At 43.0% G+C, this 26,811-nt stretch overlaps 1 protein-coding gene across 10 annotated transcripts in view; it reads right to left on the bottom strand.

Moving 5' to 3' along the window:
* Myt1l (myelin transcription factor 1 like) overlaps positions 1-26,811 on the bottom strand; it is a 291,243-nt gene that overhangs the window by 136,146 nt on the left and 128,286 nt on the right. For 9 of the 10 annotated variants that reach the window (XM_032907573.1, XM_032907576.1, XM_032907574.1 and 6 more), the window contains exons 3-6: positions 11,162-11,315; positions 2,590-2,644; positions 2,383-2,416; positions 1,943-2,005 (exon numbers count right to left, since the gene is read on the bottom strand). In XM_032907573.1, the coding sequence (XP_032763464.1) occupies positions 1,943-2,005; positions 2,383-2,416; positions 2,590-2,644 (152 nt within the window). In that variant the 5' untranslated portion in view covers positions 11,162-11,315. The remainder of the gene's footprint in view (positions 1-1,942; positions 2,006-2,382; positions 2,417-2,589; positions 2,645-11,161; positions 11,316-26,811) is intronic. The other variant, XM_032907572.1, reaches the window with a different exon arrangement.

Here is a 26,811-nt window from a genome sequence, read left to right as displayed (position 1 = left end):
AAGAGAGAGCTAATCACTCTGACTTGATCGGTGCTCACTGTGGCCATGCTGTGAGAGGGCACAACAGAACTGACACGCACACATTACTTGTTTCACAGAATATAACAATCATTCCTTAAGATTTGCGAATCAAAATAATCTTTAAGATTTTTCCCTCCTTTCCTTCCTTTTCCCTCCTTCCTTTTTTTCTTTTTTTTCCTTCCTTCCCTTTCTTTCTTTCTTTCCTTCCTTTCCTTCCCCTTCCTTTTCCTAGGGGTTCTTTCTTTTCCACTGGTGCTTTCTAGGATATTCTTTCTACGAGGTCAGAGTCCAGGGTCAGTCCTTCCTTAGTCCCTGGAAACCTGGTTGGTTCCCATATTTTCTTTCTTTCCAGTTCTTTTCTGATTTTTCCTTTCAGTTCAGTGGTTTCTTTTCTGTATTTTTCTTTCTTTCTTTCTTTCTTTTTTCTTTTTCTTTCTTTCTTTCTTTTCTTTCCTTTCCCCTCTTTTCCAAAAACTCTGGCCATGAAATGATATCTAGCACAATCCAAGTTAAAATTTGTGTAACCAAATGTAATAATTTCTTTTCATAACAGCGTGATAAACACTAAATATCATCGATAAGGAGATGATTAGGAGAATCTGTGCTACCCACAGTTTGCCAACTATTTTTTTTCTGTTGAGCACACAACGCAGTCTTTAAGCACATATACTGAGACCTTACATGTGTACTTCTCCACAAAGGAATGTTTATATCTTAGTTACCCACTTCATTGCCTAATTCAGCAACTTATCATTTTATATTGGGTGAATAGTAATATAACCCATTAAACTTAATAATTGAAAACAAAATTCCTAGAGAAAAATGGACCATGTGTCCTTTGGTATGTCATGGGGGAGGCCAGACAGCGATGTCATGATGGGTGCTCATTAAGCAATTCCATGTGTCTGTCCTTCTGTGCAAGCATGGAGGCATGGAGATCTGGGGAAGATGCATACATTTTTCTTTGTTTTTTTTTTCTTTTGCAAAGTGACAGTCAAAGTAATAGCTTGATTTCACCCCCAAATGGATTCACTGGAGAGGAAACAGAGAAAGAGGAGGAAAGAGAGGTCATCCTGAGTGTCCCCAGCAGCCCTCAACTCTGATGATGTCAGTCTGGCCATGGAAAGTTTGTAGAAAAGGATGACCTTAGTCCTTACAACTTGACTTTTGAAAATTAGTGAGAATTACAACTAGCAAACGCTCCTTACCTACCGTGTCTAGGGCTGTCACACTATCAAAGCAGACGTGAAGCAAATGTGAGTGTGACAGATGACCTCAGGGGTATGTAAAGTGCTCTTGCCCTGGTGAATTTTTAGCTACCCTTCTTCTACATGTTTTTGCTATCCTTTGCCATTAGGGATGCGAAACCCCAATATTTGTGAGAGTAACAGGACCATCTATCTGTTCCCAGGACTATGAGTGTGATCTGTTCTAACTTTCGAAGCCTGTGGGAGCAATCACTGCATTTGTCTGGATTCCATTTCAGTCTGTGTGTCCCAGCAGAAGGTCTCTTAGATGGTGGGACCAGAGTTACTACAGAAAGCTCAGCAGGTCCTGTGTTAATTTAACTTCCGAGGTTCACCATCCTCAACTCATGGAGGGAGAAATGAAGAGACAGGGCTAAGAGTTCCTCATGAATTGTCAGAAGCCCCAAGCCTTTTGTGTGCTGAACATGGGCTTGCAGGTGAGAACGTGAGACTCAGCATAATTTGTGCCAATTTTTATATTGTCAACATTGTGGTGTAGAGCAGCTTATGCTTTGAGAACTGTATAGGAGATGGAAGGACATGGAGAAGTGAGAGAAAAGAAGACAAGGATGGCATGCATCATATCCCTGAACACCTACCCACATGTCTTCACTTGCATGGGGTCTCTAAACAAGCCATCTTAGACAGCACATTGTGAAAAAGGCAGGCATTACCTTCTGTGTCGTGCATATTTGCCACTGACATGACCGCTGCCGTCGCAGCCTGGAGTGGGACAGCTGCAATAGGAAAGAGCTCATTATATAGCTGAATGGGATTCTGTGGGTGGGCACTGATGGTGATGGAAGGAGAGAGAGAGAGAGAGAGAGAGAGAGAGAGAGAGAGAGAGAGAGAGAGAGAGAGAGAGAGAGGAGAGAGAGAGAGGCAGAGAGAAGCAGAGAGAAGCAGACAGAGACAGACCCACAGACACAGACAGACAGAGATGAGAGAGACGACCAAGGGAGGATGTCTTTGATCAGCAGTTTTAGGGGAACTAGTCTTATCACTGTATCAGGCTGTGAGCAAGCTGCCCATGAATGTTTGAATTCAGTGCCCCATTCAGCGGTGAGTTTTCTAAGCTGCTGCTAAGGATGCCTTCCACCCACAAAGCACTAACCTGAACAGCTCTTGTATGGCTGGCTCCACAGGAACTGCAGAAAGATGAAAAACAGATAAAAATTTATCGTGTGTCACAGGTACTCTCCTTCCATGGAAAATTACCAAAAGGTCAGTGGTGTGGGGGATCAGAGTGAACTGCTACAGCAGTTCTTCAGGGTGAGGGCTACCGAGCCAGCCTCAGGGACATGGGGGAATGCAGACTTACCTCGAACCCCTTTGGACCGTGTGCGATGGCGCTTCTCCTCAGCGTCCACGTCCATCTGAGAATAGATTTTTAGATGGTCAGTGCCCTTGTCCAATGAATTCAGAATGCTGTGTGTGGAACTTCTGACTGTCACTGTCATTGTAGTCATAGGCCCTTACTCCTGTTTAGCTTTATAAAGGAAAGCATCTATAGGGCAGCATGGGTAAGCAAGGGCTGCCCAGTCTTAAGAGTGTTCATGTAGGAATAACAAGGGAATCTGGATCTTGGAACCACTAAGCTTCTGGACTCTCTAGTCACAGATTTGGATGGATCTTCAGGGATCCAACGCTCCTCTTGATTTGATTAGGACACCTTTGGGTGTCTGCATTGTATTTTGTACCAAGAACAAAGATGACACCCATTATGTTTACAAGAATTCTTACAGATGGCTGGATTAACATGATACGGAGTTTAGAGAAAAGAAAGGTGAGCATAATGTCATTCATACCATTGGGGCTTCATTTCCATGTTGTCCAATCTAAATTGTCCTGGTTCTTTCAGGTACAAAGACCCGTGCCTGTGACAGAGAACACACTATGTGCATGATATTTGGCATGGAAGAAAAGCCCCTCACAGCATGAGTGACATTGTGTTAGCCTTTCTCCTTTCTGATTGGTCCTTAGTCATATTAAATGTCCACATTCTACTTTAGTAGACCCTTGTGCCAATCTTGTAAGGAAGATATGTACTTTATGGTATTTCTTTTATTGGTGAAAACCCTCAAGTTCTGAACTCATGGTGGGAAGCCATACCTGCTCTAAATGTTCCCTTTAAACCACAAGGTGAATGTTTTCTATTATCTTATTCACCAAATATTCCCACAATATGCGAAGATCTTAGACATGAATATATATTCCTCCAATAGGTATGTATTGGATTCTACTCAGTAAAACAGAGATGCTGATAAAAGACAGTCACAATAAAATACAATAAGTAAAAACACCTCTCAGATTACTGGATGATCATTTGTCAATTCTGTCTGTAATTTCTTTGCCATCCCCAGTAGGGATGGGCTAAATTCCTGGGTAAAAGATAGGGACATTATGACATATTCCATGTGTTGTCCAATGTCCCATGAATCAAAGCCACTTACTCCATGGAAAGAGCTACAAAGACATGTTAGAGTAAAGCACCCAACAGATATGCATAGTCTTGCTAGCAGCATAACTTAATGTGTATATGTGCCCTTTACTCCAACTGGAAGTGTCTGCACTTATTCTCTATGGATATAATGTGGTGGCACCAGAGTACCTCATATAATAAGAAACATAAACTCATTCAGTGAATTTAGTATCTATTCGTGAGACTTGTCACACCCAATTGAGTAAATGAAGGATAGCTTAAGAAAGGAAGAGCTCATGGAAAGTACATGTTCATGGAATGATGTTGGACACAGGACTCATGTATTCAAGCATGGAAAGCTCCTGTAACTCATCTCTACACAAAGGTATTTGAAAGGTTGTGTAAGGGTGGATGTAGATGGGTAGGTGGGAGGATGGATGGATGGATGGATGGATGGATGGATGGATGGATGGATGGATAAAGCCATTCTCTGAGAAACTGCAGGTCCAGCGGTAACAAAGGACAGACAGCGTATTGAAAGCAACAGCTCACAAATCAAAGAGGAAGAATGGCACTTGAAGGAACACTGTGAGGCCAGGAGGGGTAAGGTGGGCACAGCTAGCCGAGGCATGGTAACATGAAAGGGTAATTCCTAGAAATATTATGGAGGAAAGAGTGACTTAGCTGCAGCCTTAGAAGATGGCTAAAAAGAGATTAAAAGGACTTACATGATTACCTAGATAAGCCAGGCTGGGATGCTGTCCCAACTAACCTTGTGAACTGGTCCCTTACTAGGACATAACTGGGGGGTAGGGGATAAAGTACAGGCACCAAAGAGATTGATGAGGGGGCTGCATATGGTACAGGAGTTTTATGGGAATCTTTTGGGCCTCATACTACCATGGTCTCTGTCCAGTTATTGCCTGAGCATTAAATATCTGAATACTGGCTCAGTATATGGACTGTAGTTTAAATAGCACCCAAGGGGACAGACACATAAAGTCTGTAAAATTGCTCTTTAACATGAGATTTCAAAATACAGCTAAATTTTTAACAAAGCTGTCCTGGACCCATGAGACAAGTGAATAAAGCCTGTGGTGAGGTACAAACAACGTCTCCTCTTCTTTTCACATTCAGTTACTTTATTAATAGGAAGTCATATAATTCAAACAGTGGAAATGTAGATGCATAGAAAATAGTTGATATGAAATTGTAACAGCATAGATTATAAACCTGTATCACTTATCATCACTTATGTATCAGTCATCTTTATTGTTGACTTCATGGAAGACAAAATAAGGAATATTGAAGTAGTTAAGTTCTGAATTTCCTCTAGGGCAGTGGTCTCAGCCTGTGGATTGCAGCCTATTTGAGGAGGGTGTCACAAAGTAAATATCCTGCATATCAGATATTTGAAATATGATTCATGACAGTAGCAAAATTAATTATGAAGTTGCAATGTAATCATTTTACATTTAGGGGTCACCACAGAATGAGAGAATGCAACAATGTATTTTCTAAGACCATGTGAAACTGTCCAGGTGACAGAGAGTTGGAGGAGGGGGCTTTTAAAATTCTGTCCTTTAAGGAATTTAAATTTGCACTATAAGTATGAAGGTAAATTGAGCTTAGAAATATTCTCATCTGGGGATAGTAAAGCCTGTGGTGAAGGGCAGAGGGACTGATGTTTGAAGTTAATCAGGTGTTTCCAGTTAAAACAGGATAGGAGGAGGATTTTCCAGACGAAGGATATAGGACACGCAGCAATCTCTAGGTCATATGTAGGGTTCATTAAGGATTACCACCCACAGGGCCTGTTCCCGATTTCAGAAGGGAACAGCTATCACTTTCTCTGGCACATTATTCACAATCTGGCGGGTAAACCTGCATTTATGGTGCTCCTGGCTGTAGTTCAGGAAAGAATGTCTAGCCCGAGGTATGGCAGTCCCTGCTCTTTCATGGGCTCAGGTAGCCAAAGAAACACTGCTTTCTTCTTTTTTTAATTTATAGTCCTTTCTGTGTTGTTGTTGTTGTTGTTGTTGCTGCTGCTGCTGCTGCTGCTGCTGCTGCTGCTGCTACTACTACTACTACTACTACTACTACTACTATTATTATTATTGATAAAGTCATGTGATGTAACTCTGGTTGGGTTGGAACTATGTAGACCAGGCTGCTTCCATATGCTGGATTAAATATATGTGCCACTATGCCTGTCCCTTTCTGTATTTTTTGTTAGTTTGTTTGTTTGTTTTGCAAGTAACAGTTCTGCCTCTGGAAATGGACATCTATCTCCCCACTAATTGCTTATCATGTAATCACACTACTCCAGCTATGTAGAAAGGCCTCACTTGCTCTGGGCTAACTCCCACCCCACCCCACCCCCCATCATCACAGGTTAATTCTACTTTTCCTCTCTTCTTATCTGGTCCTGCTCGTTTATCCATCACTAACCCTGTTGGAATGATAGTGGTTCTAGAATGTGCTTTATTTTCTATCAAACAAAATTTGTTGTGATGATTAAGTGATAAATATATTTTTTAAATGTCAAACCCAACATTCTACATATAGCAAACACTAAATAAATGGTGAGTGTCTCTTTCTTTCCATTTGGCTAAGGAAATTGCATGGTGAAACATTTTAAATTTGTTTGCATTCTATCCTTACAGATGTTCAGCAAGTGCCAACGGTATGCTTCAAATTGAGCATAATGCACATACAGTGCCATGACATTTTCTAACATCCCACCAAGTAGTGTGTGGTCACAGGCTAGTGACTCCTGCAGGCTCCCCACATACTCTTTTCAGGCTCTTTGCCCTGTACTCCCTGCCATCGTGGGAAGGTGGCTGGTTATCCTCTGGTGACCCCTCCCCTTGCGCACCATCCGCGACAACCAGAGTCTGGACTGTTTACATGTCAGGGGCTTTTAGCTCAAGCTTCAGGAGTTTCCTTAGCTGCCCCCAGGATGGCTCTGTGATCCCATATCCCAGCTTTGCCCCCATGTGATCGGATGTGCTTACCCCACTCATTGCCTGGGTCTCCAGTGTCCCTTTCAGCAACTTACATTAGGACAGCCACACTGAAAGGTCTACTTTAGCATCCATCCTTTTCCTCTTTAAGTCTTTATTTTTAAACTAATGGTAGATTTTTTGAAAGAACTTTAAGTGGTTTTATACTTAAGTCTTGAGCTTAAGAACGTGGTTTTGTGCCAACAGAAGCTATCAGGAATGAAGTATTGAAGTAAGAGCATGTGACTTATTTTATAGCACATAAACTTTACATTTGGAATCAGGATTTTTCTTATTACTGAGATCTTAGCTCTTCCAATAAAAGACACAGGTTGGGCCTCAGTAAAGAGGTGGTATTTTGAAGGTATTATACTCTCATGCAGTCCGTGGAATCTGTGGAAACTTATGGAGGCTGGTTTCTGTACTGACTACCTATAGGTTACAACTGTGGGCATTTTGGACACTGGGATTGTGGAAGCCAAGCTATCTATGTCTCCACATGTGAACCTTGGCTTCCCTCCATAGTGCTCCTTGTAGAACAGGACCAGAGAAGCTTCTGAATTATAAGCATGATGTAGGTGGCTTCGAATCAGACCCCACAGCTGTTTCTTAACCCTGCCTTATCATCCTGCAGTTATTCAGGAAGCAGTTACCAACTTTGTCAACGAGCTGACCCTGTCCTCAGCTCTTGCTATTTAAATCTATCTGTTTCACTGCTGATTAGCCACACTAGAAGGGCAGATTAGAGAAGGGGCAAAGAACAAGTTGTATGGAAGACATGGTGAGGAAGAAGCCAAAACTATGGAGAGAAGAGGTGTGAGGATGCAACTGTGTGCCCCACTAGCACCTGTTCTGTAAGTCGCTGTCTCCTAGGTAACAGACCATGCATGCAGCTCCACAGCAGAACAGGTGCCCATACTCTGCTCTGCCTCACAGAAATTTGGATCATAAAACCCATCTGTGAAGGTCAGCAAGAAAGAAATCATACACTCTGGTCACTCCTGCAAAATGCAGAGATGGAGTGCTAAAACAATTGAAAGAGGCTCTGTGAAGTAGCATCATACCTTCATTTAGAACATTGAATTGTGGTGAGAGCACATTGGGTATGGGGATCTAGATCTGATAGTCATGTGACATAAGAGATAGCATAAGTTCAAGAGGTTACAGGAACGTCAGGAGAGAGAAATGGGCTTCTGGTTCCCAGCACCAGTATACCATTACTCAATTTGTCTCCTCTTTAATCTCATCATATAGAAATAAAATATTAGATGGATAAGAAAGAGGTAAAATAAAAAACTTCGGTCTGTTTATCTATCTGTCTGTCTGTCTTCCTGTCCTTCTTCCTCTTGTCATTAGTAGGATGGAAATGTATAGCATATCTGCCTTGCCCTGAGATGAAGCAGCCGTGCACATTTGGGGTCCAGTGCTCACTGTCTGGGAGGATACTGACTAAAGCCTGAGCAAAGAGCTCAGGAGATGATTCCTGACTTTTTCTTGGTCACCACTAGTCAGAGCTGAGTGGTGTTATCCCCACAGGGTAGCATGCACTATCCTACTGAGCCCACTACCTTGATCTTTTGTTCTGTCTTTGTCCCTTATTGATGGTATCTATTCACACAGAATGGAATTCAACTTTCTTGATCCCAGTGTGGTCTGAGCTGGTTCACGACTGGACAGTCCGACAACCATATCTTCTGGGGAAACCTAAGTCTTCTTCAGCCCTGAGGATTATTGTTCTCAAGAGTAGATGGCTGAGTCTCAGAGCCTTTAGAGAACCTTGGAGAAGCCAGACCTAAGCCTACACATAGGACTTGTGTGATTTTCATAGGATTGCGTTCCTACCAGGTCTTAACCCAGGATGCTATGCCTGGACACTGTGTCCTGGACTTCAAAGGCTGGAATGGTGGCTCTTCTTGTAACGACTCAGAGCAAGCTCTCTTCTCCAGAGGCCACCCACGAGTCCAGTGTCTCAGCTCTCTTCCTCAGTGTTAGTCACTCATTTGTTCTTTATCTTCTTAGAATACTTCTCTCCAAACTCACTGTAAACAAGTTTCCCAAAACTGTACTGCCTTGTGAGGTCATCTAAATATTCCCACTGGATCACCCTTGTCTTCAGATCAGAGACAACCTATTCTCTGCAGCTTTCCTACCTACTGGAGAGGCAGAGACCAGAGACCTGACTAGCATTATGATGGGAAATCAGCAGCTGCCCCACCTTATCCAGAGAATGTTCTTCTCCGAGATGACACTGACATGGGCCAGAGCATCAGAACATGATGGACATGACCCCGCCTTTCCTTTGTATACTTACTGTTGTACATGAATACCTGGCCAACTTGCTGTATTTAACTTGTCCTAACCCACAGCCCCATTCATGCTGGAGCAGAAGGACACCTCCTATGTGTAGATCTGCTGTTCTCATGTCTGTCCTTGTTGCTTAGAGGCCTCTGCCTTGCCCCTTACTCTTTCTACCTATAGACGTGTTTTTAATTTTGTAGATTTGATTTCTTCAGCCACAGATAGTAAGTCACAATAAATACGCACATCTTTATGGAAATGTTAAAGTGTTTTCTAAAAAGATAAATGTCAATTTATCTTAAAATACGTGAAAAAATTCTATGTACTTTTTAGTTTATGTGGCATGATCACAGCCATTTCTTGAAAGACTCTCTACCTAAGGGCCTTGACTTTTCCTTTCCTTCAGGAGACAGAGCCCTAATGCTGCTTAGCTCCACTACCACCAATGCTACTCCTTTAACTACCAATGGCAAATCACCAGATAGCATGCTGGCCTTTGGGCTGCTTGATCTTTGTCTTTTGTCTTCCTTTAAAAACATATTTTCAATGTCTGTGCACTTCCACACTCAGCTCTGTAATCACATGTTGATTCAGAGTTCTCAGAGGCAATAGCTGTCCATGCTCGACATTTTCTACCTTGGATTCCCCCTAAGTAATTATAAGATTATAAGATGCAGGGCAAGAATATTATAATTCAATATTCGTACATGTTTTGACATAGAAAACTACTGCCCAAACCTATCATGTATATATGTGAAATTATACTAGCAAATCTTTGGTTTACAATTTTCTTAGAACCCATACCCAAATTTATTCATGTAGCTTTTAGGGGAGAGAAAAATCCTAAAAGAATATAGGAGACAGTAGAAGGTTGTGCCTATGAGTGCTAGGACCTGTGACCTCTGATGTGTGGCATATGTCATCTGTCAGAATGTCAGAATGTTGGCTGAGATAAACTGCTTCAGATTATAAAATGAATTGATAAGGGAGTTGGGAGAGATGCAGCTTAGAGACACACAGTGCAGTTAAGGAGACTCCCCACCCTGTGCCTTGTTGTTCTTTGCACCTCAGTTTTAACACTGTACAATGTTCTGAGTAAGAGCCGCTTTTTCCCATAAGCTGGAAGTGAGGGTCAGGTGGCTGTGAATTCTCACAGAAGATAAGGAAGGACTCAGAAGGGCTTCACACACTGTAAAATACTCAGCATACATTGAGGACCTGGGAGCTCTGTGGGTCCCAGGGATGGCACCTGCACTGTGGGGTTGCCATCAGTTAATGGAACCTAATTGTCACTAAACTGTCCTTGTTGGAGTAATTTCCTGTGACAGGTGTGCCCTTTCCATGACAAAAGCACCCCTCCATCTGAGGACACCTCACTGCAGGGAGCTTTCAAGGATGGAGCTGATACAAATGCATCAACAGCAGGTTCCCCAGGAAAATAACCCAGGGAAAGCTTAACAGAAGACTGGAGGAAATAACGTTCTAGGAACTGAATAAGAAGAAGCAGTGGACATTCAACGTGACAGTAAGATTCTGTGGCATGGGCTGATGGCATGTGTCAGAGAGACACTGTGGAATTGCCTTGTGTGGGATTGGAGAACAGAATTTCCAGCCAGGGAAACAAGTGCACGTCTCACCTATGACACCATGACAATCACGATGTCAGGGGTAGGTTCCTGTGAATGCCTGGGAGGTAAAAGTTGCCCAGCTCTTCCAAAGCTCTGAGGTGTGCTGGGTATGAGAGGGGCAGAGAGACTACAACAGAAGCAACCAGAGAATAGCTCTGGAAGGGTACTGAAGTATCACCCATTCCTTTCTAAGTTCCAGGGCTGTGGCACTCTCCATCTGAGAGGAAGAAGGGTCAGACATGAGGGAATAGGTGAAGATCAGAGCGAGGGCTTCGTAGGGGAAAAGCAGAGCTGTGGCAGGGATGACAAGATGGAGACCTGGGAAGCCCAGAGTTACTGGGAGGCATTGAGGAGGGCACTGAGATGATGGAAAGCCATAGTTGCCAGGTTAGAGGATCAGGTCCCAGGCTGAGCACCCGGGGACATCACTCATCACCGATGTTGTCTAGAACAGGGAGTGTGGCTCAGTACTGCACACTAACAGCCCCTACTCAGTGTGGAGGCAGGGAATGCACATCCTGGGGAAAAGGTGGTTCTTACCTTGTAGGAAGCCTTCTCTCCCAAGAACGGAGGCAGGGTGACTCCGTGGGCAGGATGCAGGCCCAGAGCCAGCTCTCTTTAGGCTTTCCCTGGTCCTCCCCAGCTTGTGACTGTGGCCAAGTCACTTAATTTCTCTGTGCCTCCATTTCTCCATCTGTAGAAAAGAAAAGCATTAAGTGCCTAAAGATGTCGAACATATTAGGAGATTATATAAACAGGTATCCTCCGTGACTGATATTTCACCTCTTCCAAGGACCAGACTACCCATGGGTTAGCCACATTTCCCTGCATTTAAGCTAGTCTTCCAGCTCTGAGGCAGGGCCTTCCTACCCCCTTTAGGCTGGCACACTCAGGAAACCTCCAAAGCACCTACTTCCCGAGTCTGGGATAGAATCTACCCTCACAGAGGCCTTGGGGGTGAGTTCCACACTAGGATTCATTCTGTAAGCCTCATTTACCTGTGATTTCCTCAAGGATTTTGAGGATTGCTGATCTGAGCCTGGACTAGTGAGACAGCTCACATGACCCTTGCTACTAAGGTAGATAATCAGAGTTTGATGCCTGGAAGGGCAGAACTGACTCCCTCAAGTTAGCATGTGACCTATACACATTTCATTTATAACCCCTAAAGAAGAAAAGAAGGAACAAACAAATGAACAGATAAGCAAAAGAACAAATGAACTAGGCAGTCTTCTAGAGGCACATACCTCCAGTGCTAGAACACTTTAAGGAATATTTTGATATTCTCTGTAGCCTCTAAAGTTTATGCTAATTGCATGAATAATAAAAAAAAAGCCAAAACAACAACCTGACACTCAGAGAAGATATCCCATCTGTCCAAATGTCCCCACTAGGACAGTGGCACCTGAAACCCAAGTCTCCCATCAACAAGGTCAACCTGTTCACATACTTCCAGAAGAGTAAAGGCAGAGGTCCCTGGTAGGGAGGCAAAGCTTCACGTAATCCTAGGGGAGCCCAAGTGGGTGTCACTGATGTCCCCTCAATATTTCAGTATATACACTGCTATACCTTTCTCCAGCAGCACAGCACTGCTGTGCAGTTCCCTGGGGCTATAACCTCTGGGTTATCTTAAATCTTAACAGATCAAGTGACAAAGAAAGGTTCCTCTCCTTGGGATGGCAAGCTGACCCTGGGTAGATGCCTAGACATCCTCTATTTACAGATAGTTCTTTCCTATAGTTAAAGTATCTTTTAGATCTTGGAACTTAATAGCTATGGATATTTCACTTCCTCAGCTTCACATGGCCCACCTGCCCCAAAGTGTAAGTTCATCGTCATTGGTAATTCTCCCGAGAGCAACAGTACACTCAGTGGTTGAGGTAAATACGAAGGACTCAACAGCTCTGCTTTTGGCCTGGAAATCAGCATTCTTCCAATTATGTTGGGCATTAGGGTCTGGGTTGTAGAGCCTTCCCTTGTGAACCTCATTTTCTAAGAAGAATAGTTTCGTCTACATAGACAGCAAGTAAATGTCTATGCACAAATGCTCCCTAATTACACTAGACACAAGTTGGAAACAGATTAGAGCAGGTCTTTCTCTCTCTGACTTCTAAATTTAAAGCAGAATGCCCTATGTTCTGCTTTCACTAGAAGAGTTTCACTTAAATTTCCCAAGTGCCCTTCATCAATGTCATGGCATAGTCCTTTAAACCTGGCAGGCACCAGGCAAGGTGTCACTCTTGATATGCCTAAGTTCCATGGTGCTAATGTGGATGTGTGGCTTCTGTGAGAAGGAAGGGAGGGGCAGGGAGGAAGGCCAGGAGGGAACACGGGAGGAGGAAGATGAAAGGAGGAGGGAGAGGAAGGAGAATAGGAAGGAGGGATGGAGGTGATAGAGAGAAGAAAAGAGGAAGTCAGAGAAGCAGGGGTGGAAAAAGAAGGAAATGAAAATCAGAAAAACCCAGTTCCTATTGACTAGAGGAGGCGGCAACTAGTTTTAATTAAGGTTATTATGTTGTGCATTAACCAACCAGTAAATTTTTGAATAGTTAAATGATTGAGATCAGGCAGAGTCGGGTTTTTATTAACCTGCACTTAATTACTTCATGGTCTATGTATGTAGTTTCATAAGCATGAACTTCCAGGAGGTTTCAATTTCTAAGTTAAATAATACACCAGATGTATTATTCAGCTTATTACTGAGCGTTCAATGAATGATAAACCCTCCATGCACCACATATTTTAGTGTGTAAACATCTCTGATTCTCTGCTGTTCATAGGCAAGTGTGACAACATGAATGGGCAGAAAACTCTTCCTAATCAAACTCCTGCCTTTGGGACTAGAAGTGAAGAGCAAGAAAGAGCTCACTGGGACTGTGTCCTTGGCCTTCTGTAGGATCCTAGCAGCTCAGGATAATGAGATAGATAAGCTATTACTACACACATCCATGGACTCATTTAAAGAAATAATAGTGATTAAGGCTACCATAGTTACTCTTAAAATATACAGAAAGATAATTTGGGGCATAAAGAAAAATAGGAAGTATCAAAGAAGAGAATGGGGAAATTCCAAGTGTATGCTTAGGTCATTAGAAAATCTGTGGCCAGCATTAAGGTTACAACTGAACAATCAATAAAGGAGAAAGCAACATCTGCGAGATAAGAAGCAACAAGTTAATACATTGGCAGTTGTTTAATTACAACTAAAACTACCTTTTAGAGTCGTCTGAAAAAAGAAATATTCTGCAACTAACATCCAACCAAATGTTAGGATACCAAGAAACACAAGCTGATAGCTCAGAGTTTAAAATTAAACAATTAAATCATGTATTAATGAGTGACAAGCAAACCAATTGTGGTCCAGCTCATTTTTGGCAGGAATGAAATTGGATCTGAGATTCCTGCTTGTTACACTTGTCACATAAAGCATACTCATTTGTGGGCTTTTATTTTGTTAACAGGCTGTGTGAGATGATGCTTCGGAGGCACAGAAGAAAAGGCAAGGACATTGAGACAGAGTGAGCTCCTGCCTGCAGGCTGCCAAACTGACTCAGAACAACACACGGGTGAAGGCAGCCTATTGTCTCTCCAGGCCAGGATTAGGGCGAGCAGAGCCCTTATAGCCACAGAGGGGTGAGGTGTCCTGCCTCGTGTGGCCAGATAAGAGTCTCTCCTCTTTCTTGGTTCTTAGTCCATTTTTAAAAATAGTAACTCAGAGGCAGGAATGCCCTCTGGGAAATAAGTTTCAGGAAAATGAGGTCTCACACCTAATTTATTTCTGTTTATTTGCTTTTGGAAGCTCTTGCTTCCATGCATGTCTGTACAGGGTTCTTAGTTCCCTGGGGCTGGGCAGGTTCTGCCGCGCTAGAATCACAGCCTATCTGAAGGACAAACTTGCTTGTTTTTGGTCACCCTCCCAGGGTAGCTGGAGGCTCCCTAAGCAGAAGACCATGCTTTTGGGCAATTCTGAGACTCTGTGTCCCGTTATCTCTTTTCTGGATTTCTTTTCTCTTTAAAGAGACAGCTCTGCATCTCTTCTGAATAAGAACTCTAGTGATTGTCCAAAGACCTGCATATTGGAAATGCCTCTTCTTCTCCTCTCGCCAAGGATAGTCTCAGTGTGACACCGATTGTCTCAGAAGGGCAGAGTATGGCTTTGTCCCAGTACTCCCTGCTGGAGTCACTCTGGTTTCTGGCTGCTCAGAAGTCTAAGCTTCCCAGTAGCCTAAAGACTTGATCCTCACTCTGGTCTCCTGGAGTGTGTGACTCCCTTTGTGCATTAATGCTCAGCCTTAGTATACCGTGGGATCTGCAGGAACCCTCTCCCATACTGAGTTGAGTCCTGGTCACCTGGGAAGCACTAGCCTGTGACACTGGGACCTGCCACTAGACTATATCCTGCATAACCCTGTACTGACTGGCCTCTGTCACCAAACTTGCTCTCTTTTCTAACTTCTCCCCACTCATTACTTCCTCCATGTTCTCTCTCATTCTAGGTAATCAGCACAATATTGTGTGATTTGTCAGTTTGCTTAACTGTACATATTCTCCATGCCATTTTAGTATTTTATTATTGGTTTCTTTGAGAGAGGCTGACTCAGCATGTGCTGTGTAGCTCAAGTTGTCCTTGAACTTGGAGCAGTCCTCATGTTCTTTCCTCCTAAGCATTGGCATTATAGGTAACTACCATGCTTGGCTACCCTGGCATTATGTCAGCACTGGTCTCAGACCTGCTATTTACCAAGGATGACCTTGAATGCCTAATCCTCTGTCTCTGCTTTCCAAGTGCTGGGAATTCAGGTGAATGAGGATCAAAACCCAGGGCCTTATACAGGCTAAGCAAATGCTCTATCAACTAAGTTATATTTTGAAGTTGATTTTGAAGCTGTTGTAAATCAGTCTGTCTTCATGTTTTGCTTATTTCAAGCACAGAATAAAGACTAGATCAACACAGTGTGAGATTTCGGGCTCTTGATGAGTTTTCCTGAGCAGAAAGTGATGTGTGGTGGGTATGGGAGAGGGAATAAGACACAACTCCTGAGACAATATTTATGCTCAGGGGATAGTCGGAAAGGTCAGTTCTGCTGCAGAAGACACCCCAAGAGTTAAGGAGGGCTGAAGAAAACAGTTACAAAGGTAGGTTCTCTATAACTGTGAGAAGCCTCGTGTATAGCTTGCTGCTGAGTGTAGAGAAGGGAAAGCAGCTGGGGTGTAGAAGAGACGCTATTGGTGGAGGGCCTTGTTTCTGGGTGCAGGGGAGAATCTGTTGTCTAGGAGTGGAGGGAAGGCCTGCTGCCTGGGTGTAGAAGAAACATGCTGTGAAGGGTATATAGGAGACTCAACTGCTTGGTTAGAGAGGAGGCTATGCCTTCTAGGCCTAAAGGAGAGTCTGATGTCTGAATATAGAGGAGATTTGCTGTATGGGTGCAGAGGAAGGCCTGCTGCTCAGTATGGCAGAGTGTCAGGACACAAGAGACACTCTAAGTAGTTCTTTCTCCTGATGCCTTGCCTACCTTGCCTTCTATGGATCCACTTCTCTGAGTGGAATCTTGTTATTGAAGGCTAAATCTCCCACCATTACAACTGTGTAATCATAGCTACCTTTGTAATAAATGATGTCTAACATAGAAAGTACAAGATCACAACCAAGGTCTGCCCTTTATGGTTTTGTAGCATTTACTCTTTGAAAACATAACCACAGTAGAGAATATAGAGTGACGTTGTAGGACTCACAAATTCTACTTCAGAGTGTGTAGCAAAGCAGAAACAAGATGGAATGTCGTCAAATGAGACATCAGGCCAAGGAGACAGACCAGAAGGTCCCAAAATAACCCCCTCCCTGGGTGTTTTCTATTATCAGCTTTTCCACCAAGGTGTCCAGGCTACTCAAAGAGGTAGAAAATCTTTTTAAAAAATAGTATTGGGGACAGATGGTATTACAACACAAAAGAGTGAATTTGGACCCCTATCTTATACCATATATAAAGTGGATCTCAATTTTGCTTAAGGATCCAAGTATAAAGCTGGAGACGTGGCTTAACAATTAAAAGTATAGCCTGCTCTTGCTCAGGACCCAGATTTGATTCCCTGTACCCATGTGACCACACACAATTATCTATAACTCCAGGCTCAGGTGACCCAATATCTTCTTCTGGCTTCTGCAGGCTCTGCATGTACATCATGCATAGACATATACCCTACGTATAAAATATTTTTGATGTATAGGAGGTAAAACTATTTAAAAATGAAAACAAGAGAAATAAATTACAAGACTTTGAATCTTGACATGAAAACTAAGAGCAGTTATAAGAAATTGGATCAATTGAATTTTTAATCAGACTTAGAAAACAATATGCCCCGATGCACTATGCAGTCATAGTGGTTACAGATACATCTCAAACAACAAAACTGGATAGAGGACATCAGGTTTAATGTGAATTCTATGCTAGGTAAATTATGCTTTAATCAACCTCTGAACTCCTTTAACGAGCACTCAAGATGTTGCAGTAGAGGTGCTCGAACTCCCTGAGCAGCTGTGGATCAGCCCAATTCTCGCTTCAGCTTCACGGGGTCAGGGCCCTTGGGATCTGGTTTCCATCCCTTCCTTGTATTTTAGCCTGTCCTCGAGTGAATGGTGAATTTTCATTGAGTCATTGTTTCTCAGAAAAGCAGGGACTTCTAATAGCTATCTTATTAGCACTGCCCTGCACCTTGCAGTCTGCCTCTACCCAGCTGGTGTCCCTGGGGTGACATCCTTAGCTCCAGCTTCACCTTGTGTGGCAGGTTGAGCCTGGCGTGTGAGTCACTGGCCACTCTGGGTTTGCACACACCCATGAACTGTGCCTTCTCAGACCCTGGTAGCTACAATCTTGTTTGAAGGTCAGGTTGTTTCAAAGGAAGGAGCTGGTGTCTTCTCTAATGAGTGTTCTCCTGGAGGCAGGCTGCCCCCTGTCATTGACTTCTATCTTGTGTTCAAAAGCATGGAGAAACTCTCAAGGAAAGGTGGGTGCCCTGGTGAGGAGGGTAAGGAGCTATGTCGGAAAGGAGCATCCTGACACATTCTGGGGTAGCTTGCTCACTGCAGCCCTAGCTTGTCTGTGCCCCACACTTCTGTGTCAAGAAGCAGGACCTTAGGCCATTTAGGACTCACAATGGCTGTGTTTGTTGGGCTCAGTGAGATTCCTTTGATATGGCAGGATTGTGGCTGCCCACCTCTTTCTCTCCACACCCAATTGCCTAGTAAATGGGGATTCTCTGCTAAGAGGCTCATAGCGCCTCATTGCCCCTTGTAAATGAAAATGAACCTTTCTGAGAGGGAGTTGATGAAGGGCATCATGTTTTGCATTTGTCTGGCTCTGGGGCAGGATGTGGAAGAATCCTGCTTTACCCCTGGCAGTCAGGAGAGTTAAGCCACTTTACTAACAGCAGAGTGCAGATCTAATACTTTGATAATCAGCCTTGTCCTTCGGAGCTACCTTTTAGGGGCTATCTCTAGCTTTCTTCCTGAAAGAAAGTTTAATTAAAGCTCAAAGCAGCCAGGGCTCTGAGTAAAAAATGATAATCTACCCCACTGCCAAAAGGCTCTCTCTCATTCTGGGGGAAGTTTAGGTACTATAGAAACTCTGTTGAACTGTCAACCACTGATCAAGGCACAGAAAGGGTGAATAGACCTTAGGGGTAGCAGATAGCTCCACTGGAAGGACTCTTCCCCATGTCTCCTAGGCCAGAACAGGTGCTGGACTTTCTCATATTTATAGCCTCCTTAACCTGCAATTCAGAGCACTAGTACAGCCAATGAGGTAGGACTCCGCCAAAGGCTAAAGAAGGAAGCTAAGAGAGACCTGGAGCTGGGAGGCCAGGGTGAGAAGCTGCAGTGGATGGAGCTCCCAGCACAGGAAGATATGCTTGGATTTCCCTTGAAGGGGAGGAGATAGGAGCATGGGGGAGGTCATTCTCAGCTGAGGACAGTAGACAGTGTAGCTTTAGGCAGTCAGAATTTAGAAGATTAGAAGGTCAATAAGAAATCTGGATGAAAGAATATTAGATAACTTGGAGTTGACAGTCTTAAAACCAAAACTGTTTTAGGTTTACTTAAAACTAAAATGTTTTAGGGTAGTGTTGGTCCTGGTGCAACAGCATCCTCAGGAATTTCACTTCCAATGATGTTTGTGTTCTGTTATAAAGTGTGGCATAGTGGCAAGTGACAAGCTGGTGAATGTTGATTAACCAATACCATGATAACATTTGATCCTCACAGGAAGCATGCACACTGGAGGGCTACTATCACCTGCTGTCATTGTGCTTTTAAACTAAAGCAGGAGGAAAGTAGTGGACTCTAGGAGCTGGTGACCTTCTCTAGACCTGTACTCACTGGTCTGCTGAGATCTGCACAGGACCTACCTGGATACCTCTGGGAATGACCACAAGTAGCCAAGAATAGCATCCCTAATATACAATACCATGACAATTTCTATGTCCTGGTATCCAGGTTTGTTCTTGTGCTACATTATTAATTGTTCTATCCATTCCTCCATCTTGAGCAGATGTCACATTATCACACCAGATTACATACTAGCACCCAGCACAGCTAAGATCCAGGTACTGATAACTTGTGACTCCAAGGCCATAAAGTGCCATGTTGTCAGACAAGTCAAGCAAAAAGCTCTACCTATGTGGCCTGGCAGCATGGTCAGATGTACCACTAGCTGTTTCTTTCAGAGAAACATCTACTTAGAAGGGAGAGTTGCCATTACCATTATTCTAGTTCATCTGTAACCTGGTAAGGAACAGTTCCCATTATCTACTTGGTAGCTGGTGGTGTGAACTTGGCCCATGTCAGGTAGTTTGTGTCTTAAGTAAGTCACTGTCCTCATGGTCTCATGAAGAGGAGATAACAGCACAGACACTTTGTGCTTCAGGAGAGGTTCTGAGAGACACGATGGGAGGCAAGGAAGAAGACTAAGGATGGAATCGTGAGAAAATGTACACTGAGGACCCAGGGATGTGGGCAGAGATCATGCCTTTCCTATGTTGAGCAAAGCTGCACAGTGCTTGGCCCCATGCTCTAGGTTCTCAGGTTTATGGCTGCCATCCTAGACGTATTCTGTAGATATAAGATTCCTAGCAGCAAATGAACCAGTGTCTAGCCTGTCACAGCTCCGTGTGGCTGCTTGTCTGTGAAACAGATGCTGTGGAATCTGGAAAACATGAATGGGACATTTGGCTGACAATGGAAGATAAAAACAATTCTTACAGTCAAGAATCTGAAAGAAACTGGCTACTGGAGGACAGGAAAAAGGAGGAGGAGGAAGAGGAGGAAAAGAAGAAGATAAAATAGAAATAATAAAATATATACATGTATTATATTATATAATAAGCACGCCTATCTGTGTTTATTTAGATCACATGAAAAACAAGAGGTGAGTGCCAAGTGCTTTAGGATGTAAGGGGCCTAGACTCCCTAACATCCTCAGGTACTGTTTCTTAGCCTAAAGAACTAAGGAAAAGCCCATGGAAGCTGGTCCTAGTTCTTTGCAAATGGATCTGGCCTCATGGGGTCAGAGTCCATAATGGTGGAGGAAGCATTGCCATAGGAGGCTGGAGCAGGAACCTGAAGGATTACATCTTCCAACACACAGAGAAAGGAGAGAGGAGGGGGAAGGAGAGGGAGAGGGGGAGAGAGAGAGAGAGAGAGAGAGAGAGAGAGAGAGAGAGAGAGAGAGAGAGAGAGAGAGAGAGAACTGGAAATGGAGCAAGTCTGTAAAAGCCATTTATTGAAAGCAAATTTTAAAGTAGATGACCTTGAAGTCCTGTAGACAAATTAGGTCAAAGGTCTTTGTCTCCCCTTGAAGACAGGCAGGTAGCTTGGATCACCTGGGGCTTCATGAAGCACTTGCAGTTTATGGAGACACAACCTAGGCTATTCTTTACTCATGGACTTCTGGGAGTTGGAGCTACTCCAGAGTTCATCTGGAGTAGACCACATTCTTACCTGCAGCACTCTGACATCTCAGCTTTTCAAAAAAAAAAATTCAAGAGATGGAAATTGAATACAACCAAACACCAAATTTGGGGCAGGCTATAGGCCACAAGCCAAACCTGCCCCAGCATAAAGGCCAAGGATATTGACTTTGCTTTTTATTTTACTTATGATATTATTTCAAGATGTGGCTTGAGACCTACTTTGTCCTTATTGCTCAGGCTCAGATCTCTCCCCCTTTGTAGTATATGGGAAAGAAATACTGTATTAGTTACTTCTTGTTGATGTGCTTAAAACACTATAACCACAAGCAAATTGTGGAAGAAGGTGTTTATTTGGTACTATGGTTCCAGTGGCAGAGTCCATTTTGTTCGGGGATTCATGGCCACAGGCAGTTGAAGCAAAAAGCTGAGAAATCACATCTTCAAACACAAAGAGAAAGAAGGTAGAGAACTGGAAATGGGATGAGAGTTAGGGTATCAACTCCCACTGCTGGAGATGTACTTTCTCCAGCGAGATTGCATATCCTGAAAGTTTCATAACCTCCCCAAACAGTTCCACCAACTGGAAACTGGTGTTCAAATATCTGAGCCTATGAAGGCCTTCCTCTTAAACTACTGCATTCCATGGTTACCCATAAGCTCATGGTCATCTCATGAAGCAAAATGACCAAATTTCAGAGGTTCCCATGTTTTTAACAGTCCATCAGACTCAAGGAACTGTCTAAACTGACCCTTTGTAAAAGTAAGAAGTAAATCAAACACTTCTAACATGCAGTGGCACAGGATATACATTCCATTACAAAAGAAAGGAATGAGGCCACAGTGAGGCAATATTGGACCTAAGTAAGACTAAAACCTGCAAGGCAAACATCAAGTCCACGACTAGGGGCTGGGTTTAGTTTAAAGGGATTTAGATGGCTCTTCTCCAGCTTTGTTTCACTCCTGTATTAAGCACTCCATGGCAGTAGTCTTAAGGCATTAGCATCTCAAATATCTTGCAGTATTCATTGGGACACAGAACTCACTGTTGCAGTCTCATGCAATGGCTTCTCAGAGCCTTTTTACAGTGACTAGTATTGCCACACATTGCCTGGCTTCAGCAGCTCTTTGAAACTGTGGAAGAAGAATCCATAACCCTATCACTCATTAACCCTTCAACCTCGACACTGCCAAGTTTAGCTGACAACTTGGGATGAACCCTTCCTCTTGTTGACCAAAATTAGCAACAGATTTCATATATTGAAGCAATTTATTCCTAGGGCCTATGACAAGTTGAAAGTTTAGCTGAACAGGGTCTTTCAGGCCACCCTTTGCTTGTTCCAGAGCAGGAGGCCTCTCCTTAATGGTGCTAGTCTCCTAACAGTAACATTTTCTCATTCACTGTAGGCCTTGGCTGGAACATTAAGCTTTCTAGTACTCCTTTTTCCCTTCCAAACTAATTTTGTATTTTTTTTTTGCCTCGCTTGCTTTTACTCATCATAGACCTACATAATAATACTAAGCAATAACCATTCCTCATACTCAACATTATGCTGTCTTAAAATTTCCTTTGCTAAAGAATTGAATCCACTAGCCCCAGGCAAGTTCTTAGGATATAGACAGAAAGCAGCCAAGTTTTTATTTTTTGTTCAAATATTATATGAATGACCTCGATTCCATTTGCTAATATATTCTTTAGTTTCCTTCTGGAATCTTTTGATCTGGAACTAGGACTCCACAGTCTTATGTTACTCATGGAACCCTCTTCCAGGTGCCTACTACCATGGCCCATTCAGCTCTGCTTACATCATTCACTGCTCTTCTGCTTCAGAGTTCCAAAGTCTTCCACAGCCCTCTATTAAACAGCATGATCATGTTCTTCACAGCATTACTCCTATTTTTGGTACCAATTTTGGTATTAGCTAATTTTGTTGCTGTGATAAAACACCATGACCAAAAGCAACGTGGAGAAGAGAGAATTATCTTGGCTCACAGTTTTAGGAGAGTCCATAATGGCAGGGGAGGCATGGCAGCCGGTGTTCAGAGCAAGGAGCCGAGATATCACTCTTCAGCCATACAGAGAAAGAGGGGAAGGGGAGGGGACTAGAAGTGGGTGAGGTTATAACTCTTAAAGCCTGACCTCTGTGATAGCAAGCCCTTCTTCCACCAGCTCTTCCAGTAAGCTCTTCATCCTGTAAGTTCCATAACCCCCTAAAACAACCAACTCTGAACCAAGTGTTTAAATATGAGCCTACAGAAGAGAAATCTCATTCTGGTTACCACAAACACCCTCCTGCTAGACTGCTGGGTGTGTCAAATGAAGTGACAGCAAATACCCAGTATATAACCAGTGCCCAAGAATCACCAGTTTTCCATATCTGTAGAAATTAGGACTCTGGTGAGTGATACCATGCAGTTGTTTCTTTCCGGCATGACATGACCATCCTCACAATGATGCTAAGGAGCTACAGATCTACAGAAGACCTCATCCCACAATCATCACAATAAAATAAGTGGGATCATACAGCTGATAGGTATGTTGAAAAGATAATGAACTTTTTTAATATCCTCCCTTAGGCAGAGGCTGGAGGATCACAAGATCTTAACTGAGATCCTAGTTGCCACTCTCTTCTGCCCTTCAGTTATATGTAATCCTGCTCTAGGATTACCCCTGTGATTTTAGGGTGCTGGAGTATATAGGATGTAGAAGCCTGGCTTAGGGGTATCCCTCTAGTACAGAATTGCACATGTGTTGGCATGGCTTTCGAGTGGTTCAGGTGTCTTTGAGTAACTTACATTGTGGTAAGTAACCCCTTCCTGGTTCAACAACCTGGACTTGGATATAGTCTTTTCTTTAGTCTGTTAGTACTCTTTCATTTTGAGGGTAAATGGATGCTTCATTGTGACTTCTCATGGAAAATCTTATAACAGCAAATTGTAAATGCTAAGATACAATTTTGAAGAGACTATCAGGGTTCAAAAATTATAATATGAATATAACCCAAGCTCACAGTACATAAATTTGCAGGAAGTAAAGACAAATGTTGATGGTATCTGCCATACAGAGGTTAGATTTTAGAATATCCTTTTCTTTTTTGCTTCCAAACTTTCTTCAGGATCTGATGTTAACAATGCTATTATTTTTGATGCAGGTCCAAATATTGAACATATTCTGGACAATACTAAATTATAACCATAAAAACAGATTATCTATTAAGTACGATTTTTGTCTTGATGCTTTGAATGAGTACTTATGTACAATGTTGAATCTGTTAGGAGTTGGGGAATTTTTGGAGACAGGCTAAATGCAGAGGCATTCTGAGATGGCCACAGATACTTGGGAGCCAGGGGGAAGAACTTATGATTTCAGTATGAAATGCCTCCCTAAGGTTCATGCTTTGAGCATCTGGAATCTTTGTATTGCTGTATTCCACTGTGACTCAATAAAAACAGGTTGGACACCATTAGTCGTTTCTGCTGCTAACCCTGTTCTTCTCTCTATGCTCCATTTTTTCATTCTCTCTCCTTCTACACTATTCCCCCTTGCCCATCCTCCTGCCTTCTGTCTTCCTGGTATCTTGCTTGCTATGTAACTTGGCCAGCCCATTCACCTTGAAACTCAGTCAGTAGAATTCACACTGCAGACCAGGTTGGCTTAGAGTTCACAATCCTTCTGCCTCTACTTCCTAAATACTTGGATTATGGGTATGTACCAAAATGTTGGCCACATCTGTAAGAAAAGTTTTATTTTGGCTCATGATCTCAGAGAGTTCAATCCATAGTGACTTGACATGATGGTATTATGAACATGATAGTGGGAGTGTGTCCAGGTAGAGAAGGCTACTGACTGTATGATCAACAAGAAATGAAAGAGAGGAGGGAAAAGAGAGAGTGAATGGAGAGACAGGGAGAGACAAAGATAACAGAGGCAGACACTAGAACTCAGTGTGACCTTTAAAGACAGACTGACAGACTGACAGACAGACAGACAGACAGACACACACACACACACAGACACACACACACACACACACACACACACACACACACACGATCTACTTCCTTTAGGTAGGTCTTGATTCTCAAGGTTTCTAGAACCTCCCAAAATAGTTTCAGTTACTTGGAATCAAGTGTTCAAGACATAAGCCTGAGGGTTGCATTTCATATTCTAACCATAAGTTCTTTCCCCTGTCTCCAAAACACTCATGGGCATCTCAAAATGTCATATGCATTTAGCCCATCTCCAAGAATCCCCAATGGAAACAGTGCCAACATTGTTCACAAGTCTAAATTTCAAGTCCCTTTCGAGACTCAAGGCAAACTTGTAGCTGAGAGAGCTTATAAAAAATTTTAATTAAATATTTCCAATATGCAATGGTATAAAACAGTCAAATTCCAAAAGGAGGAGGTTTAGGAACATGTTGAGGAAGAATAAGAACAATGTGAAATTGAAACTCAGCAGGACAAACACAAGATATTGTAGCTTCATGCCTAGAACGTGGGACATATGGTATCATGATGTGAGCTGTGGCAGGCTTGGATATGCTTGTTACTAATGGCTTTGCCATTTGCAGACCATATGGCCTCTGTCTTAGGATAGCTCCACTCGATACCTGTGAATCTTCTTGGCAGATATTTTATGTTTCTATAATGTCTAGTATCCTGGGATCTTCACCAGAGTTTGGACTTTAACCTTTTGAGTTACTTTCTGACATTCTGCCTGAAGGGTCTCTGACCCTGCTGCACATTGCCTGGCCCTCAATGCCTTCCTTTGAGATATTGGTGGAAGCCTTCATCACCTTGTCTTCAAACTCAGCATCATATGGATGATGCCAGTGTTTGTGACTAGCTCAGATGATATTTGGGCTTCCCTGTACCAGCAGCATGGGAGTGTGTGAGTGGCCATAGCCAGAACAACATTTCTCTAAATGGCCTGGTATGAGCAGAAAGTCCTGGAAGATCACTCTTCTCAGTTCTCTGTACTACCCTTGAGTCCATCGTGGATGGAGTCTGGCCGGCTCCTGAGGTGCCTCTGAAGCATCTTTTCTACTGTTCCAAAGCAAAGTGCTAGAATGCCTTGAATCGTCCTAGTAGCTTTAATAATCAAACCTCTCCATCCCCAATTTTTCAACACCTTTCCTTGCTAGACTGAATGCTTTTCAGATCCTTCTGTTAGATTTTTTTCAGCTCCTGAGTCTCACTAAAAATATGGCTAAAAGCAACTAGAAATAACTCACCATAATCTAAATGTTGTGTTTTCTTAAAAGTTTCTCCACCCAATTAATGATTCTATTACCTTTATAATCAGCTTTCTCGAAGATTTTAGGACACAGGTAAAAATCCTTTGCCAGACTGTACCTTGCGTAGCTGCTAGTCAGATTCTCAACATAATCCCTGTTCTCAGCTGAGTTTTTCTGAGTGCAGTCCTCACTGTGTCTGCCAGTGTTCTCTACTCCCAAACACCCAGCACAACAGTCCATTAAGGCACAGGCATGTGTGGCACCTAGTGCCTTTCAGTTTGTGTTTCCAGTTGTTTGAGATTCTTCCTGCATACCAGTTCCAAAGGATTAAGAACTGTGCATCTGGGTGTTGTACCACTTACAAGGGAAAGGTCAGCATTGCAGAGGACTTAGGCCATGGATGTTTGACCCAGTGTGCTTTGGCAGATCATGGGGGAAGAAGCATGTGCAGAAATACAAGACAGTTGACTATGTGCCAGTCAGGAAGCAGAGAGCCACTGCCCATTTTTATAGCATGTTGGCATTCCTCTTTGAATGTGGCCGTGCTTTCCTCTGCTCCTCGTGTGGGTTTAGCTCTGTCTCTGAGAAGTTCCCAGGGTGAAGTTAATGGAAAGCGCTGCAGGAAATACCTGCCATTAGAATGCAGATCTGGGATTTGGACACGGCTCTAAGCCAGTCTGTATTCCGAGCAGGTATCTCAGCTGTGCTCATGACTGACTTCTCAAGGGCATATTATGTCTAAGTAGCTCAAATCAGAACTCCCAGAAATGCCTGCGTGCATTTTTCACGATTGTTCTTTAGAACTTTGGAATCACAGGATATTCTCAGGAAATTCAGTTTTATGTTCAAACACAAACACAGAAGAGTTTATATGACTCTCCTGGAAATGAATGATGCAATATCATCTCTAAGGCTGAAAAGTCCTCTGCTAAAGTGAAGAACGTGTGTTACCATTCAAGATAAGCTGCCGACCTCACTTTTTCTTTCTGC

The sequence above is a fragment of the Rattus rattus genome, chromosome 7 (assembly GCF_011064425.1).
Source record: "Rattus rattus isolate New Zealand chromosome 7, Rrattus_CSIRO_v1, whole genome shotgun sequence".
Taxonomy (NCBI): domain Eukaryota; kingdom Metazoa; phylum Chordata; class Mammalia; order Rodentia; family Muridae; genus Rattus; species Rattus rattus.
This window is presented reverse-complemented; position numbering and strand designations above follow the sequence as displayed.